The 18,710-nt window shown below is 37.8% G+C and overlaps 1 protein-coding gene across 2 annotated transcripts; it reads left to right on the top strand.

Annotated features, from left to right (window-relative positions):
* The first annotated feature begins 583 nt into the window (after positions 1–583).
* Positions 584–12,904, top strand: plekha2 (pleckstrin homology domain containing A2). 2 transcript variants are annotated; one of them, XM_041999938.1, is made up of 12 exons: positions 584–822; positions 3,203–3,363; positions 3,496–3,552; positions 3,918–3,966; positions 4,100–4,197; positions 6,915–7,046; positions 7,364–7,453; positions 7,529–7,597; positions 7,705–7,775; positions 9,507–9,570; positions 11,788–11,865; positions 12,002–12,904. In XM_041999938.1, exons 2-12 carry the CDS (start codon positions 3,223–3,225, stop codon positions 12,428–12,430), a joined length of 1,278 nt encoding a protein of 425 aa, XP_041855872.1. In that variant the 5' UTR covers positions 584–822; positions 3,203–3,222; the 3' UTR covers positions 12,431–12,904. The 2 variants fall into 2 exon arrangements, with proteins under 2 accessions (XP_041855872.1, XP_041855871.1); XM_041999937.1 differs by having other exon boundaries at positions 3,177–3,363.
* Positions 12,905–18,710: the final 5,806 nt, after the last annotated feature.

Below are 18,710 nucleotides of genomic sequence, written 5' to 3'. Positions count from 1 at the left end.
GAATGTGGTTTCCATTTAAGATACTGAGGTCATGTGACACCTTATGCTGTGAGGGAATTTTAATGGCGGAAGGAGTGTTTATGGTATAACCACCATTTTTTTTATTATGTAGTACCTGTGTCATACTCACTTCACATAGCACGTGAAGCAGTGACACCATCTTCACTGTGTTAGTTTGTCCAGGTGTGCAGTCTCTTCCTTTACAGCTCTATCACGTGAACCACCTGATTAGATTGTGTGTCTGTGTGTTTGATCCAGTTCTCCATAAATGTTTTATTTATGTTTTTTTTCCCCCTCAGGTGACAGAGTTAACATTTATGGCATGTAGTTGCAGACTGGAAGATGCTCCAGTCATTATGTTGAATAAGTCTTAATAAAAAAAATAATAAGCAATAAGCCAAAGTTTATTTCCTGAAAGTTGGTAAAACGACAGCACAAAACCGATGCTAAAATTTGCTAGAAAAGTCTGCTAAACTCCACTAACTATTTCTTGTATACAATAAGCGCTGCAGAGAGAAGGAGAAGGAGGAGGAGGAGGAGGACGGACGCGTAGAGCACATCCGGGGTTGGTTTATTCTAATAACGGAGCGTCCAACCCGGAAATAAGAAAGTCTTCTGTAATCCGATCACACAAACAGACGAAAGTGTGAGAACCTCTTGCACACCGGCCTTGTAGATATCTACTGTTTGTAAAAGTTATTAAAAACAGAAAATAAAAGTTTATCTGCCATGATCGTGCTTGCCCAACTTGACTGTCTCCTCTCCGCTTCGTAGCGCAGCTGCGGGGCGCTGGCTGTGGCGCACACTGACTCTCTGCAGCGGGTAAGTCTGGAGACACGGGCACTTTGTGACAACTAATTTCTGTTTGTGCATGTATGTGTGTGCGTGCGGTACAGTAGCCTAGGTGTGGCAGGCCGTTGAGTCGTTAGTCATAGTAAGTGTAGGTCATCCGAGCTGGACAAATGTTATGCCAGTGATGTGTTGCTGAGTAATTCTTTTTGATCACATTTAATGTCATGCTCATATGTGCGTTGTGCATGTTCGCCCATTACCCTAAAACTGGCTTTCGGTGGCGACCTGCGCCTAACCCGTTAGCGGGCACTCACTGAAATACTTTCAAATTAAAAAATTTCAACCATAGAAAAGAGTTATTATAATACAGGAGGATATTAAAAGACTTTAAAACTTAGATTGTTTTTCCAAAAATAAAAGTTATAGAGTAGCAAGTGGTCAATACTAACAGCTTTTATCATTTTTATGCAGAAGACCGATCTCAATTAAGTAGAAGTGATGTAGCCTGATCTTTGATGATTGGTGTGGATTATCATGCAGAGGCATTTTGTATGTCCACAGAATAAAAAAATAATTTATAAATGCCCGTGAGTAACCGCCAAAAGTCCCCAAAGTGACATCTTGAAAATGCTTAATTTGACCGATTAAAGCGTCCAACACCATAAGGTACAAGTTTAATAGTTGATTTTCACATTTCAGAGTTTATATTATTGTCACAGGTAGCACTATTTTTAACATGAAAACATATTGATCTTCTTTGGAGTTTGATTCCTGATCCTTAAAAAGCAGTTAATTTGAATCTCATTTATACCATTTTTGCTATTACTTTTTGTAAATCTGATAAGAAGTGCAGGAAGGTTTCACTTCAGTAACCTGTATGTGGTTAAAGACATTAACCCTGATATCAATGCTGTGATCTGTGAGCAGTGGGTTTTGACATGGAACACATAATCTCTGGGTGACTGTTCAATAAAAACCAGGGTACTTGTGCTATCTAAATTTATCAGTTAGATTTAGCCAAAGTTGCCAAACCTCACCATTGCTCCTCCATGTTATGGTTAAGCCAGATGTTTTCTTATGTCCAAAATGTGTTTTTTTATGTGTGTCTTCTTGTGTGTGTGTGTATGAGTAGGGTTGCCTGTATCAGCATCAATATCTGTGTGCATTATGTGGTGCTAGCTTAATTTTCCTATACACCCTGAGTTTCTGCACATTCTTCTGATTGTTTGACCTTTTTCAAAGGCAAACATTCATGACTGATGCATCTGCAGCACAGCTTAGTTTCAAAATGAGGCATTTTTCTTACCCATCAGTTCAAAAATAGCTCAACAGGAGTTCCACCAACCTACGAAGATGTAGTTTGTGTGCCTGCTGGTATTTCTTTGTTTGTCTTGTGCTCTGTTGGGTGACTTGCGTGAATGTTTTCATGGAAATGTTGATAACTTCCATCTTGTGGAGGGCTGTGAGCCAACTGAGTCCTCTAAAAGTACTGGAAGAAGGGATAGTTATTCAGGCCTGATTATATATTTTATACGACCATGACATTGTAATTTATTTTGTGTTAAAAAAAAAAAAGAAAGAAGAAGGGGAGGGGGATTTGTTGCAGATGTGGCCTAGCTAGCAACATTACCTTTGTGCTTTTCATCTAATTAAATTTCTGTGGCCTGTAAATGCAAAAGGTGTTGAAAACCCTCTTTTAGATCTATTTATGTTGTGCATCTAAGAATGTGCAGTTTGTCACAACGATTACTTCACGTTAAGCCTGGAGAGATGTAAAAGGAAAAATACGTGGAGTTCCCTTGGCAACAAAAGGAGACCAAAAATAAACACAGAGCCAAAAACCCTTCCAGCTTCTCTCAACAACAACAACAATAACAATAATAATAATAAAAATAATAGTAATAATAAAAGAAACAATTTGACATTTTATTTTATCCCATAGACAAAATCTCATGGAACATCAATGGCATGCTTGATGTTTATGCAGTGATTCACAGGCACACCATCATTTAATGAATGTGTCTTCCCAGCAACCCTCCACCTCCCTCCATCCTTCTTTTCCTTCTTCTTTTACCAGTGGAAATATGCGTGTGTGCAGATCTTAAGTGCACTCTGTAATTTTTGGCTGTGGTGAAGGGCCTCAACTCAGCCTTGGGCTTCCAGGGTTTGCTGCTCAGCCTCAATCACGTCACATGAAAAACTGCTGAGTGCGAGTGGGTCTCTTTCTTCCTGTGTATATGTGTGTGTGTGTGTGTGTGTGTGTGTGTGTGAGTAATTGAACACTAAATAAGAAGATTTTTTTCCTCCATTTTCACTGTCTTTGACTGTCTTTTAAGTATGTTGCTCTATTTACATGTTGCCACCTATTGCCTATCTCACTACAGCGTCTGTAACTGTCTGTCTGCCTCAGTGATATGTGGTAGTGGCAGTATGCCGTATGTGGACCGGCTGAACCGTGTGTGTGGCTTCCTGGACATCGAGGAGAAGGAAAATAGTTGCCGCTTCCAGAGAAGATACTTCATCCTTGACACACAAGGAAATGCTCTGCTGTGGTATATGGACAATCCTCAGGTGCTTCACACATAAGCTGCATACATGACACACACTTGCAAAAACAGTAAGAGGAAATGAAAATGATCAATAGCAGCCATGGGACCTTGGACTCTGAGTTAATGGTGACTGTGTGTTTGTGTTTGCATGCAGAACCTACCGAGTGGAGCCAGCTTTGTTGGCAGCCTGAAATTAACCTACATCTCTAAGGTAAACCACTCGCTCTTCTATTTTTTTTTATTTTTCTTTGCTGTTTGCTGTAGTAACATATGACCTGCTAACTACACAAATCTAGATATTTAGGTTGTGTGGTATCAACCGAATGCCCACAAATTCACTCAGAGATTTACAGATACACAAGCTCTGTGTTATCTGCAGTAACAGGTACACATCACTCACAGCTGAAGCTGACTTTTTGAAGTTTTCCAGATGTGAGTGCACTTGCAAAGATAATGACATCTGGCTTCACTACACTGCAGTGCTGACAGCTCCTGTCTTAAATAAACATCAAAGATACAAATTACTCTCCTCTCCTCTCCTCTCCTCTCCTCTCCTCTCCTCTCATCTCCTCTCAGGTAAGTGAAGCTACAGCAAAGCAAAAGCCAAAGACAGAGTTCTGCTTCGGTGAGTTTTCTAGTAAAACCACTAAATCATGCTAGTTAAGTGGTACACTATCACTTTAATTTCATTTACATGTGTATAATTATATATAGTGTGGTTGCTGGAAATTTAATGAAATTCATCTTCATTTACGCAGTCATAAATGCAGTTTCACGGAGATACTTCCTTCAAGCCAATGATGTAACTGACATGAGAGACTGGGTGGCTGCCCTCAACAAGGCCAGTAAGATCACTGTAAGTACAACACACAAAGTCATACAAAAACGTTTTTAGCACAGCCAGATGTCTTATGAGTTGTGAGATAAAGGCAGTTATTAATGGGGATTTGTTTCTACCTTAGCACAGGAAGCTGTGCAGTGACACTTAAGGTTTGGTCCAACAACGTGCATAATGCTGCCCACAGTTGCCCTTTGTCATACTTGATGAATGGGGAAATTGTGAATGTGCAAGAACATGAGTGATAACACATATGCGTCACTGTGGTCAAGGTGTCAAAATTTAGTTTGCAAATTTGCATAATATTTGTGTTTTCTGTGGTGAGCTTATGTGACCAGTGGCAGCCAGATGTCTTATGGCAGCAGGTGAACGAACTTTTTTTTCTCTTTACTCACCTGCTCACTAACACAGGAAGCAAGAGCTGCTAGAGCTGCTAACTTTTTCTTTCACTTCCCCAATCGATGGTTGCTCTGCAGCATTTTCTGAGCTTACTTGGCCTCAATGAAAAGTTGTGTGAAGCAGATTGGACAGGATGTAGATGCAGCAATAAAAAGAAATGAAGACTAGAGAAATAATTAAGATCAAGTCTTGAAATGACATTATTTTAATCTTCTTCATTGGGATAGGTTAGTTGTTTTGTTTTGTTTTATTTATTTATTTATTTTTTGCATTGTAGGAGGAACAAACAGATGCTATACTACAAAAAAGTACAATTTCAGAAATTTAACAGCACTTCATTACAAATAAATACCATTAACTTTTTAAGATAAAGTAAAAATCTACTAGCAGCAAAATATCAATAAAGGCGTCAAATTAAAATTCTTAATTTAGTTCCCCTTGATTTATCAATATGTTCAATATCATTGTATAGCATCGTGCAAGCAGCATGCTACTGTTGTAGCTGCGGGATGTGGGGCTAGTTGAAGTACAGTTTTTTTTTTTTTTTTGCAGAAGGACACTGAGGAAATTTCAGTTTTTGAATTTTTCTCATTTTGATTTTTGTGAGATACTGGGTCATTTTCTCATTTATTTGTATTAAACCATGTGAGAATATAAAAAGGAAAAGACATTATTTAACAAATTGTTAACAGCCCCGAGACATCTGGTATGTGAGCTAACTGCTTTCTGATAAACCACTGATATCATTCAGGTTGACAGGCAGTATTTTTATACATTTGTAAATGTATAAAAAGAGTGCTGTAGAGAGGCATAGACTCCCAGTGGTGAAGTAAAAGTGGGCAGAAATGGACAATTTCCACAAACAACCACATCAGCAAACTGTGGAAAAAATTGTAAATATAAACTTCCAAAGACTTTGAATATTCCAGCAGCTACACTACATAAAATCATCAAAAGTTTCATGAATTTGAATAATTCAGAGCACGGCCGAAAAACTCAGTTTAGGATGCCCATGACTTTCAGGTTCTCAGCCAGCACCTTGTTAAAATCGAGCCTGATTCTGTCATTGAAATGAATGCACTGTTCAGGATCACTTCTAGAAATCATTGTCTGTAAATACTATCAGCACTCAGTTCAAAAGTCTGCATTTCTGATGTGGATGCATCCGTGTTTTTGGAGCTTGCAACTTGCACATCTGGAAAAGCACCATTTATGCTGAAATTTTTGTACAGAAACATATGCTCCCAGATGATATCTTTTTTAAAGTAAGGCTTGAATAATCCGACAAGACAACACTAAACTTCAAACTGCATCTATTGTGATGGCAAAGATAGATAGATTGTATAAGAGTTCTATACTTTCTGACTGAGAACAGACTTGATGTAAATGATCAGAAACTTTATGAAACATCACTTGTCTGAAATGTTTATTTGTCTCTACTTTTGGTCTAAAGCTGACATTAATATTAGACTTCTGTTAGAAAACAGGTCATTCTACAGTCATCAAAAGGGCTGCTTATGTAACTGGAATAATGATTGTGTTCCTGTCATTAGAAAGTTGTAATGAAAAGGATTGAAACTCAGTTTAAAGCATTGAGACAGTGACCAGGCACGTCAAGTCCCTGAAAAACAAGTCAATACATATCTGACGCACCGTGGGGTCATGTGACTTTTGGCATGCTGCTGAAGCATTGAAACAGTGCTTTATAAAGTCCACGCCAAATTCTTTCCACCAGCACTTAAACGCACCATGTATACACAAAGCTGTGAGGCTCCCGAAAGTCTTAAAAGCGTCTCAAAACCCCTCATGCACTTGTAAACTGATCAGCACAAAAATGCAGTTTTGTCTGTGTGTATCAGGCGATTCGTGCACACGGATTTAACAGTTTGTATGCAAAGGGGCCTTTTTTAAACATGAAACTATTAAATTTGTGAGGTTGAAGGTGAAAAAAATAGTGTGTAGAATTTAAATGTTTGTGTGTTTTTGTAATTTGTGCTTGTTTATTTTGTGTATTTTTTTTTTAAGTTTACCTTGCCCCCCTGTTCAGCTTTGTGTAAGAACACTGATTCAAGATGAGTGTAGATGCTTAAACTCAGTGACAAATCAGACATGGCCCATTTCTTGCCACACAACACTTGTCATAGCCTATGTTAAGCACAGGTCTTGATCTTGAGTCCACATCTGGCCCACATGAACATATACCAGTGTTGTAACTGACCTATAAGTGCCAAAAGTAGCCTAAATTAGGCCCAAATGTGCTTGCTTATACAATTGAAATCTGAAATGCGGCTTCTCCTTACAGGTCTGTATTATTGATGTCATCTTACTTTTGACAGGTTCCAAAAGCTTGCCCTGTACCTCCGAGAACAGATGTTAGTGCAGTGATCAGTGACACACAGGGAGGAAACAAACAGAAGGCCTACAAGACTGAGATCATTGGTGGTGTGGTGGTGCACACGCCCATCCAGGTAAAGCAGAGTAACTGCAGCAATGAACCCAATAAAGCAAAATGTTAGACTGTGACATGTCTGTTGAAAAACCATGCATATTAATGAACATTTACATGGAATTATGCAAGATTATAGCCAGTAGCTAATTTACATCTTTGTAACATAGAATGACATAATACATGGACAGAAACATGTAATAACATAATATATGGACAGCAACCATAAGACATGAGCAAGAGCACGTACTTATATCACATGGTTGCATAATTGAAAATGATGGTTAACAGTGACTGTGATTAACTGGTTATAAAGATAGTTATGTTGAAATGTTTCAGAATGAGGGCGAAGACACAAACGGGAGGGAGAGGAAGGGAAACAGGCCTGGTGTGCTGAGATGTGGTTACTGTGTCAAACAAGGAAATGTGGTGAGTGCCCAGCCTGTAACTACAGATTAACTCTGTGTTTGAATGAAAAGAGTTTAATGAGTTGTTTATTTGTAGAGGAAGAGCTGGAAGAGGCGGTTTTTCACCCTGGATGATATTGCAGTCAGTTACTACAAGACTGAGATGGTAAGGAAACAGCCTTCTTTTTTTTTTTTTTTTTTTTTGCTTTTTGGTTTCCTGCCTCCAGTTGATGCCCCTTAAGTGATTGTGGTCTTTGTGTGGTTGTGTCCAAGGACAAGGAGCCTCTCCGAGCTATTGCACTGAGAGAGATTCAAAAGGTCCATGAATGTCTCGTCAAGTCGGGGTGAGTCGTGCATAATAAATCAGTCAGATTCTGTCTTGATTCTGCTTCTTCTCCATCTGGTTATTTACAGGTGAAATTCAAAGATTAGAAACAAACAAACGTAATTTATCTCCGTAATTCAACTTTAAAAGAAAAAACTAGTTTGAAAAAGTTTTAAAAACTAATATATTGACTCATTATATGCTAAGAGAGACATTACAATAATTTATTTGTCATAATTTTGATTATTATGGCTTACAGCTTATGAAAGCCCCAAAATCTAAGTCTCATAAAGTTAGAATAGTGTGAAAAGGTTCAATGTTGTAGCCTCCAAGTGCCCCACTCTAATCAGTCTAGTCAATCTAACTATTCCAAAACATGCAAAGGCCTCCTGAACATTTAAATGGTTTCACGGTCTGTTTAAACAGAATTAACAATCATGAGGAAGGTTTCTGAGCTGACAGTTGTCAGGAAGGAAAGCCTCTGAAAGTAATTGCAATAAAAGTCGGATGCTCTCAAAGTGCTGCTTCACAGCACATCAATAAAAAGTTGAGTGGAAGGGAAAGTGTGGAAGAAAAAGGTGGAACAACCAGGAAGGATGACCGCAGCCTGGAGAAGATCGTCAGTATAAGGCCATTCAAAAATGTGGGAGAGCTTCACAAGGAGTGGACTGAGGCTGGAGTTAAGCTTCAAGGGCCACCACACACAGACGGATCCTGGATATGGACTTCAAAAGTCGTATTCCTCTTGTCAAGTCGCTCATGAACAACACAACATCTGAAGCGTCTTACCTGGCCTAAAGAAAGAATTAACTTGTCTGTTGAGCAGTGGTCCAAAGTGCTCTTGTCTGATGAGAGCTAATTCTGTATCTCATTTGGAAATCAAGGTCCCAGTGTCTGGAGGAAGAATGGAGACACCAATCCAAGACACTTAAAGTGCAGCGTGAAGTTTCCTCAGTCTGTGTTGATTTAGGGAGCCATGCCATCTGCCGGTGTTGATCCACTGTGCTTTATTAAGTCCAGAGTCAATGCAGCTGGAGATTTTAGAGCACTTCACGCTTCATTCAGCAGAAAAGCTTTTTGGAGATTCTGACTTCATTTTCCAGCAGGACTTGGCACCTGCCCACACTGCCAAAAGAACCAAAACCTGCTTCAATGACCAAGAGATTACTGTGCTTGATTGGCCAGCAAACTCTCATTGCCAAGAGAAAGATGAGACACATGAGACCGAGTAGTGCAAAAGAGTTGAGGGCCAGTATTGAAGCCTCATGGTCTTCCATTACACCCCAGCAGGGACACAGGCTGATAACACCCATGTCATGCCGCGTTGAGGCAGTAATTCATGCAAAACACGCTCAAACAAAATATCAAGTTTCCTTTTTTTAAAAGAAATTGTTTTATTAATTTTTTTATAGGGACTGACATATCGACACTGTTCTTGCTTCTTTTTTTTCTGTATTATTTTTGTGCTGTTTTGTATTCTCTCAAATGAAATACATTCTAGCTTTTAATGATATTATATTCACACCTTTAATTTTTCAAACAGAAATTAAGCAACATGAGCCAATACAAATTTTAGACTGTCAAAACAAGTTGAACTTCAGTTACAAATGGATGTGGATGTGTTCGTAGGTACATGGTGAAATTCTTGTGTCATTTTTCAGGTAAATTTTGATTTGCAGTGATTGATGGTGACAGTTGTGACAAAAACAAAAGTTTAGGTGAGGTAATTCTTGACTTTCCGTGCCATCAGGGACCTCCTGCTCAGAGACAACCTTTTTGAGATCATCACCAGCTCCCGAACTTTCTACATCCAGGTAAAATCCCCATGCTTTTACTCACCACATTGTTTAAAAATTATTATTCATATGTACATTGCAGAGTAACTATAGAGGATATTTAGCTACACCAGTAAGAACGGAGAAGGCCTACAGTATATTCCCAGGTGTATCTATTCTGATGTTTTGACATGTTTTTTCTAAATGCTCTGCTGCTGATGTGTGTAGCCGGGGGGCTCTTTTTTTTGAAGGCCTGGACAGTTTGTTTTTGTGAGAATAGCATAGACATCTGTTACCATGACAACAATAATATCCTGTTCCTACCCCTAAGAGTGCTGGGAGAGATAGAAACAGGGTGCAAGCATGAGCGATTTTCTGTTTGTTGGTGCGTGACAAAAAGGAAGCGTGAAAAACAAACTCAAATAAACAAAAAACAAAAACAGACAGAAATAACTGTCATGGCCTAAACACTGACATTAACATGGAAAGAGTCGTCTCAAAGAAAAGTCTCATTTGTAGTGTATATTAAAATTGGGGCTCTTTTTAATTTTTTAAGTTTGACCATTCTAATAATGTATAAATAGAATTAAGGATTAATCTAGTTAATGAATTATGTATTACCCCTCACTTAATTTAGAATAAATTGGATGTCTACCGAAATGTCTGAAAAAAAGAAAAGATATTTAAGAGGCTGAAACCTCTGGTTCAGATTATTTGTAATTGATTAATTTACCAATCAGATAATAAGTGACTTAACTCAAATGATTTCAGTAAACCATCTGATAAATTAATCAATAATCAATAGAAAGATAAACGTTAGAAAAGGGTTTTTGCATCTGCTGTCTTACTGAGGAACTTTTCTATTAAATTCACAGTCACAGAGAATCCTGAATTGTTAACTTTAAATATACTTATGGTTCAGATTTCACCAATGAACACCAAATGATAAAATTATGGGCAAACTAAATATGCAGAATATTTCTGTTAGAGAGAATTTAAGATAAATATTAATACAATATAAGATGTGATAGAGCAGGCAGAATCCTATTCTTTTTTTCAAAATAGTGAAGACAAATGATTACATTTTTTAAATCAGATTATTCACAGCTTACTAAATAATTAATCACCATTTATTTGCACCTCCTTATTTGACTTTCACTTGGTTTTTTTCTCACATTTTTTTTTCATTTCAATATTTCATAAAATCTATATCTAAAAAAAAAAAAAAATTGTGCCCCCCTTTTTCTGGCCAGTACCCCTGCCTGGCCCCCCATCAAAACTTTTCTAGACCCACCCCTGCATAAGTAAGTTAAGTATCTTAAGTGGTTTTCCATTAAATAAATAAATTTCAAATAAATAAATAAATTTGTATCTCAGAACCTGTTAATAATTTCTCTCATCACATTCATGGCCCCTAAATGATCATAACACCAGTTATTTAGAGAAGACGTTCCCTTGCTTCCTTTGCTGTTTTACATTCACTAGATGTCTGAACCTGATCTGTCTTCATAGATGTGTGCATGGCTGTCTGATGACTAGTGGATTTTACAGCTGTGTCTCTAGCAAACCCCATTAATACTGAAAAGTACTATGAAATAAAGGCAAATAACATCTAAGTGAGATAGGCTGTGTTTGGTTACAGCTTCGCGTGACAGTGACATGAGACTGACACATTTTGCCTACTATTGCTAGTGCTTCTAAAAACAATACTTTGGGGCAAATATGAGCCTGTGTGAAACATAAACCTCTAGCTTCCTCCTTCTCAGCAGAACCATAAACAAACGTAACAAGAGAGACGATACCTGTGACACAAAAGCTAATCAGCTGATCACTGACAGCTGGTGCCATGAATCACGGAACAACGGGAGAGGGTGGTGAAGACAGAGCAGCGACATTTGCACAGAACTGCGGGAAAAGTTTTTTTTTTGTTGTTTTTTAAATGCAGGAGTGTGTTGAACCTTCTCACTGGGAAAAGTGTGGGGGATGAGGTTGTGCTAATTATGTTAAAATTTTAACGCACTTAATTACATAACTTAGTTACCACTGCCAACGCGTTATTTTTGACAGCCTTAGTTTAAAGTTATAACCAAGTCAGGGTTTGTGTGTCACCTTAATTTAAGATTTTTCTTCTATATTTTCGATCACAAAAATTTTTTGCATGCATAAATATGTAAATATGTACAGCTCGTAGCTCTTATTAAAATTAAATCAGACATTTTGCCCAGCTAGAATTGTTCTTCTGTTTTTTTTCTATAGACAGACTCTCCTGAGGAGATGCACGGTTGGATCCGGGATATCGAGATGAAAATCCAGGAATTCAGAGGTCCCCCCAAGGTAAGTCTGCCTTTTCTCGCCTTTCTTTTGGAACAAAACAGCAAAAATGAGTAAATCCTTTCTTTTTTGTGTTGCTGAAGACAGAATGAAAAATCTTGGTAAGTACATAACTGTGCTGTTCTGTCTCTGATTGCAGGGCTTTTCATTTAAGCGTGCATCTTCCCTCTATCGAAGTCAAAATGCCTCCTGTACATCTCGTGGTCAGCAGAGTGACGAGCGTAGACCTCCACTGATCAAGTCCTGCTCTGTGGCACCAGGCTGGCAGCCCTGGACGCCTGTTCCTCCATGTGAGCCCATCATCTTGGACACAGAAGATGAAGATAGCGCATTCAGCTCTGTGCCCAATCTGCCTTCTCTCTCCTCCTCCTCCACCTCATCCTCCACCTCATCCTCCTCCAACTCCCTTTCCTCTCCAGCCCCTTCAACCAGCGGGCTGGGGATCCTTACAGCGACAGCAGATGTGGCCAGTGGGCGGCGGCGGCACCGCTCGCAGCCTCAGCCTCACACTGCTTACAGCTCTCCCTTCAGAGTGGATGATGACGGCATTCGCACCACTGATGTCTAGTTCAGCATAGAGGTGTCATCAGACTCCTGTATGGACTAAAGTCTTGGTACTGGTTTTGCTATGGTGAATGTGATGAAAGTATTCCCTGCTAATGAAGAGACACTGTGACCGTCTGCCTCAATGCTATTAAGGCCCCCTTCTGGTGTTGTAGATTTTTGCAGATGAAGGATGTACCCAGCTGGAAGATGATAGAAGAGAGGTACAGTGTTTGTTGTTTGCAGGACTGTGAAGACATTTGATGGAGTTTTTTGTTTCTTTGTTTCTTTTAATTTTTTTTGTTATTTTTTTTAATGCAACGTCCTCTGAAAACTTGAATAATCCATTCAGTTGAACATGTATTTGAAGATTTAAAAATAATGGCACATGCTTTCAGCCTGTTGCACTTGGCTCTCATTGGCTTTTTATCAATCTCACCAGGACTGTTTCCTGCTAAAAGTATTTGCAAGAAGGTATTTAAAAATGTTTTAATACACTTATATCATATATATATATATATATATATATATATATATATATATATATATATATATATATACTGCTAAATATTTTAGTTTCTTTTGGGTCTAGCAGTGTTTTTCTGTCTTTTGTCACATTGTCTTCATATGATTAACAAGCATATTATTCATATCATCTTCTACATATTTGCTCCACGTTTGAGCTGAGGCTTAACTTGGCTTAAAGATCAATTCTCTGTAAAATGTGACTCCTGTCAAATGTTCCAGCGTGGTACCACAGTAACATTGCAGTGTTTCAATGGTACTTGTATTTTTTAAAGAACTTGTAGCATCAAGGTCAGCTCATCAGCTTGTTCAGCTCAGCAGCTTTGTAAATGTGATTTCTCTGACTGCAGCATTATGTGGAAATATTTGCCACTACTTCTGGTAATTTAACTGTAATTCTGCACTTTGCATTTTGTATTTTTATTTGTGGCTATTTTTATATGTTTTTGGCTCAGCTTTCATAGCAGGTAACTACAGCTTTCTTAGAAACTGTGTTTTTATACCAGTAGTCTCAACCTCTTAACTTCAGCTTGAGACTTCATTGATGTGGTCCCTTGTTCATTCCTGTTTCCGTTCTCTGAAGCTGTGTGCACTCATCAGCCCTGTGTGTGTCATGTACATTTTCTTTCTTGTACATTAAATGATGCTTTTTATTTGTCTTGTTTGAGCTGTTTGTGATCAACTCAAATCTGAGTATTTTTTTTCATTTATATCTTTTCTTTGCTCAGCCATCTAATGCCACATGTCAGTGCATGTTACACTTCAGTGCACAAAAAAAAAGTTTTCTAATTCACTGTTTAATACTGGTTTTGGCATTAAGACCTTCATGTGTTTTGCCCCTGAAAGGCAAAAATGGCTAACTGCTAGACAGGCAAAGGGTCACAGCTAACAACAAATTTGCCCTTTAATCCTGCCACCTTAAACACATGCACACTCCGTAGGTACAAGTGTGCACACACATGCCAATCTGGTAACCAGAGGCTGTGTTAACTGAAGTCTTTCACACATCCAGTGCAAAGTCTATTAGGTAAAATGCCCAAAGCTGTGTCCTGACCTACGTCCATGTCCTCTGCCTCCCAGCGCAACTGTGCAGTTGCAGTGGAGGAAAATGTCTCCACTGAACGGTTTAAATAGTTTCAGTAGGCAGAAAAAGGCCCTGAGTGCTTGTGAAATGTCAGCTGTGCTGCAATGAGTTTTCACTTTGTTTAAGCTGAATCTCCTCCAGGTAGTGAGAGAAATCCAAATGTAGCAGTAAACATGGAGCTAATGGCTGAGAGGAAAGTTAAATAAGGTAGTGTTGATAGGGGCTCAGCATGTGGGAAACACCATGCTGGTATAAAAATATGTCACCTTGGACACTTGAAAGCTAAATTAGTATGATCAAGTTGTCTGGTGAACTCCTGGTTTCTTAGTGTTTGTAAACAGCCTGAGAAACAAAGAGAGAAATGTGGCATTGTAATTGAAGCCTTCAAGGTTTTCTCATCCTCGTGTGCACAAGCATAATGTAAAGGTCACCTAGCACTTCAGTGTGACGCCTGTGAGTGACAGGGTGCACACACTGCTGGCCTAAATGTTAATGTTCCCACATGGATGAATCTGCACACCTCATGCCTCCCTCGGTCTCAGTGTGGTGATTTTAAATGTTACAAAATATAGTTTTGCTTCCAGCGCCTTGGCAATTGAGGTATTTTTTATTGTTTGCACCCTGACATCACAGTTGCCTAACTGATAACAACTAGGATGATGAAGTTTATTTGTTCTTTGTCTGCTTAAGCATCATTTCCCCGTTTACAGAAGAAAACCACTAGAGGGAGCTGCCAGCTGGTGTAAACTGAGGTGCTGTTTGTTCAGAGTAGTTTTACTAACTTGTAAAAAGTATTTTTAAAATAAAGTTTTAACCAGAGGTTTCAGTCTTATCAATGACAGTGTTCGAGTCTGACATCATAGAAAGATCACATATGATAGATATGATGCACAGCAAACAAATACAAAGTTTTATATTCTCCTCTGTTTATCAGCAGTACTTCTAGCCCTCGAATATAATGCCCAATTATGAAATTTGGGTGCCAAATCAGACAACATAAAACATCTACCCACTTTGTTATATCAACATAAACCTAAGCTATTTAACCCTGTTGGCCATTAAAGCAGTGGTTTCCAGTTTTATTATTAATTCAGCTGCCTAGAAATGTACATGTAATGAGTCTGCTGTATAGCAGCCAAGAAACTTTCACACTGGATTATTTATTTATCTATTTAACATTAATACCCTGTTAAATTATGGAATTCAAGACTGATATTAACTTTCAACAGTATTTAAGGCCTGCAGATTTTCAGAAAAGCTGCTCTTTGTAGAGCTTTATTGCAGATATATGATATACTTTTAAAGAGTTTTTAGAAAATCCCCGTAGTTTGTACAAACCTGTCAATATGCTGGTAGTTATAAAGCACTTAATCTTGTGAATATGTGGGACAATATCATTGTTCTCTGTTGTATACATGCAAGCATGCAATGAGTTTTTAAAAAGTTTAAGTAATTGCGAAAAGGCCTCTGATGCATGATGCAACATCAACCATCAACCATTAAGTGATCTGATCTGAGGGGACATGGGTCTGACTGTTCTCTGATATTAAAGAGGAACACAACATTTAGACCTGTGCAGAAAGCAGCATCTTTCCAACATCTGCAATATGAAGTCACATTAATATGGAACAGGTTTCCCTTCAGACTCAGAGGGCCCCGTCTGGACCGCTGCCAAACCCCCACCCTCTGCTGTTCCCACATCAGGCCACTTTACAAACTAGAGGCAGGGGGGAGGTTGGAATGTATTTTGCCCTGTGTGATGTGATTGTTTGCAGAGAAATGGGTTGACCTTGCCCTCTAATACCACACACACACACACACAAACACACACATGCACACAAACACTCTGGCCAGGCTGGAGGTGTGTGAGACAGACCTGCTGAGTGCAGAAGGTCTGGGACCCCTTCACCACTTCCTCCAGACAGAGAACAGAGGATCCAGTCAGCTGAAGCCAGGATGGGACAGTAATGAGCCTTCCAGCCACCACTACCTCCTCATTTCAGGTATGATTGAAGCTGTTGTTTCTTACCATTACACTGTAAGCAACTCTAGAATGAGACAGAATGAAGAGTTTTAACCCAAAAAGCAATATCTAGCTTGAAAAGTGAAATAATGTGTGAAATGTAGATATTAAAATAATGAAAATAGTGCTATTTTGCAGGAAAGAAAATTACTCAAATACAAATGTTAACACTGGTGTCACTTTTATGTAGTGTTAAACTCATACCCAATTAAAGAAGGCTGTGCAAAAAGAGTTAAAAAAAAACAACTAACTCAATTAATTTTTAAAAAGTTAGAAAAGTGATTGTAATGAATTTTCACAAATGACATTAAAGTTTTGAAATGTTTGAACGTTATAAAGACTCACTATAACTTTAATGCATCCCTGTATATATAGATATAACTTTTTATTTTTTGAGGTCTAAATATATGTTCTTTATTCATTATGTTATTTTTGATTAGTACCAACAGTATTTTAGGCAGAAGAAAAAGCTTTTATATAAATGGTTTCATTATTAAACTGAATGACACTTGGATAATTGATCAATTAAGCAACAAGTGTTACCTAAAATTAAGAGTAACATTGATATAAATAGGTCAAAATGTTTGCTTTTAAAAAAATGATTATTAAGACTAATAAAATATGATTTTATAAACAACAACTGAATTTTTTTAACTGGGTAGGCCGTGATTGGACGGGTTGTATTTGTATGCCGGTTTTCACTTTGATTCTAATTTACTGACCCGCCCTAAATTATCTAATATATATTTGCATTTTTTCCATGAAACTGTAAAAGTATTAAAATAAAAATATATATATATATATATATATATATATAAAACTCCAAAACCAAACTAAGGTATTTAACAGAATACAGCTAACAGAATGAATTTTAAGAGAAGAAAAATATTTTGTCCAGCAGTATGACGCATCAATTTTACTTTAAATATCCAACTTATTTATTTATGCATTTTAACACTTAAATCTTCACAAATCAAATGTTTCTGTCTGGTTCAAAAATGATTAAAAAAATACAAATACTGGTAAGACAGAACATATGTTACTTTTCTAGAGGTTTTAACGATGCAGGGGTCATCATGGGTCCCACTGAACATATCTCAAATTCAGCATTTTAAATAAATAAATAAGTCTGTAGAAACACATTTTTCTTCCATTTAGAAAATATATTGTGTCACGTAACAAAGGCTACACTATTGAGATTATTTGTTTAGTCGAGAAACAATGTAAAAAAATGTCATGTCTATAGATTTATTTTATATAAGGGAAATTAATGCCATAAGTAATATTTGTCGCGTTTGAAACTGTCAGCAAAACGCAGATTGTCTGATCCATGGCACGGACCTGTAATCTCTAACTTCTCTCAGTTCATTTCTTAAATTTATTTCAAAATCATTCTTTTGGTTAACCAGTAGTTTGCTCACAATAAATTCATCGTTTAATTCTTCGTCTGTATGATTTTCTTATATGAACTAACTCTGTTAATAATCAAAACAAGATAATTGAATACATGACATCAAATTTCACATGTCAACTCTTTGACAGCTGAAAAGGGCTCAAACTTCTAGAGGTTTGTAAAGTGTTGGGCTTGTTGATTAAGTATCAGAGCCACACGTGAAAACTAAAAAGTATCTGTCTTTGGACACGCGTGCGCACGCTCACGGACACACGCACAGAGCCACAGAGTGTAGCCTGCAGACCGCGTCTCTCCCAGTGGCCGCGCGCTCACTGAAGCACCCGCTTTATAGCTGCACGGAGCTGTGGAGACAGAGCTCTCTCTCCAGGAATTTCTATAATTAAATACGGTAAGAAATTAAATTATAGATTATTTTTGGTGCAATGATAGGCAGAGGAAGATATACATATAACGAGAAAATCTCGCGCGTAAGAATTTCCTCTTAATGAGCGAGATTTTTCCCCATTGGGTTTATAATACGTTTTAATCTATATATAGATATAGATAAATAATCTAATATAAATTTAAATATCAAAAATGTTTCCTACACGATATGTTTAATTTGAATTATATCAAAAATCAATATATGCAAATATAAGCCATTAAAATTTGTGGCTTTTTAAGACTACCGCTCACATTATCACACGAGCTGTCAATGTAGAACAATTTAACATATTTCCAGTAAATTATTGATCATAGAAGCTTTAATGATAGGGCTACTTAAATAATAATTTTAAAAAAAGGGATTAGAGTCTGCGTGGTGAGCGAGCGGAGTTACGTCGGGAAATGTGTGACGGAGGCATGCTGACCTCTCAATGACCGCTTCAACTTTCATTTCTGGTTGCCTCCAGTTATCAGGATCTGCTGTAATCCAGTCAAAGTGATGCGCGTCCGCGTCAAGCCGACGCTGCTGTAGTCTCTATCAGCCTGTCCGTCCCCAAATCTATGATCTATTAACAGATATCTCTTGGCTGCGTAGATTAGACCTTCAGGGATTTATCTTGGGGATCGACAGGATAAGTTGACTGGTTGATGGATAATAATTATTAGCCTACATTTGTGTTTTGTTCCCCAGTAACCAGAATGGCACATGTATGTTTTTTAATCACTCTGTAAGAGGCAATCAGCCATCCTCTTTCAATATGTGCGTTTAGAGTTAATTGCCTTTATATTAGGTTAAAGATCCTAATACAGCCCATCATCACCAATCAGAATGTTTA

The sequence above is a fragment of the Melanotaenia boesemani genome, chromosome 11, assembly GCF_017639745.1.
Source record: "Melanotaenia boesemani isolate fMelBoe1 chromosome 11, fMelBoe1.pri, whole genome shotgun sequence".
Lineage (NCBI taxonomy): Eukaryota > Metazoa > Chordata > Actinopteri > Atheriniformes > Melanotaeniidae > Melanotaenia > Melanotaenia boesemani.
This window is presented reverse-complemented; position numbering and strand designations above follow the sequence as displayed.

What these genes read in the sequence shown, in the direction of transcription:
- plekha2 (XM_041999938.1), top strand. Translation starts at nt 3,223, where the DNA reads ATGCCGTATGTGGACCGGCTGAACCGTGTGTGTGGCTTCCTGGACATC. An exon ending in AATTAACCTACATCTCTAAG is followed by an intron (nt 3,553 to 3,917) that starts GTAAACCACTCG and finishes ATCTCCTCTCAG; the next exon opens with GTAAGTGAAGCTACAGCAAA. An exon ending in GAATGTCTCGTCAAGTCGGG is followed by an intron (nt 7,776 to 9,506) that starts GTGAGTCGTGCA and finishes CCGTGCCATCAG; the next exon opens with GGACCTCCTGCTCAGAGACA.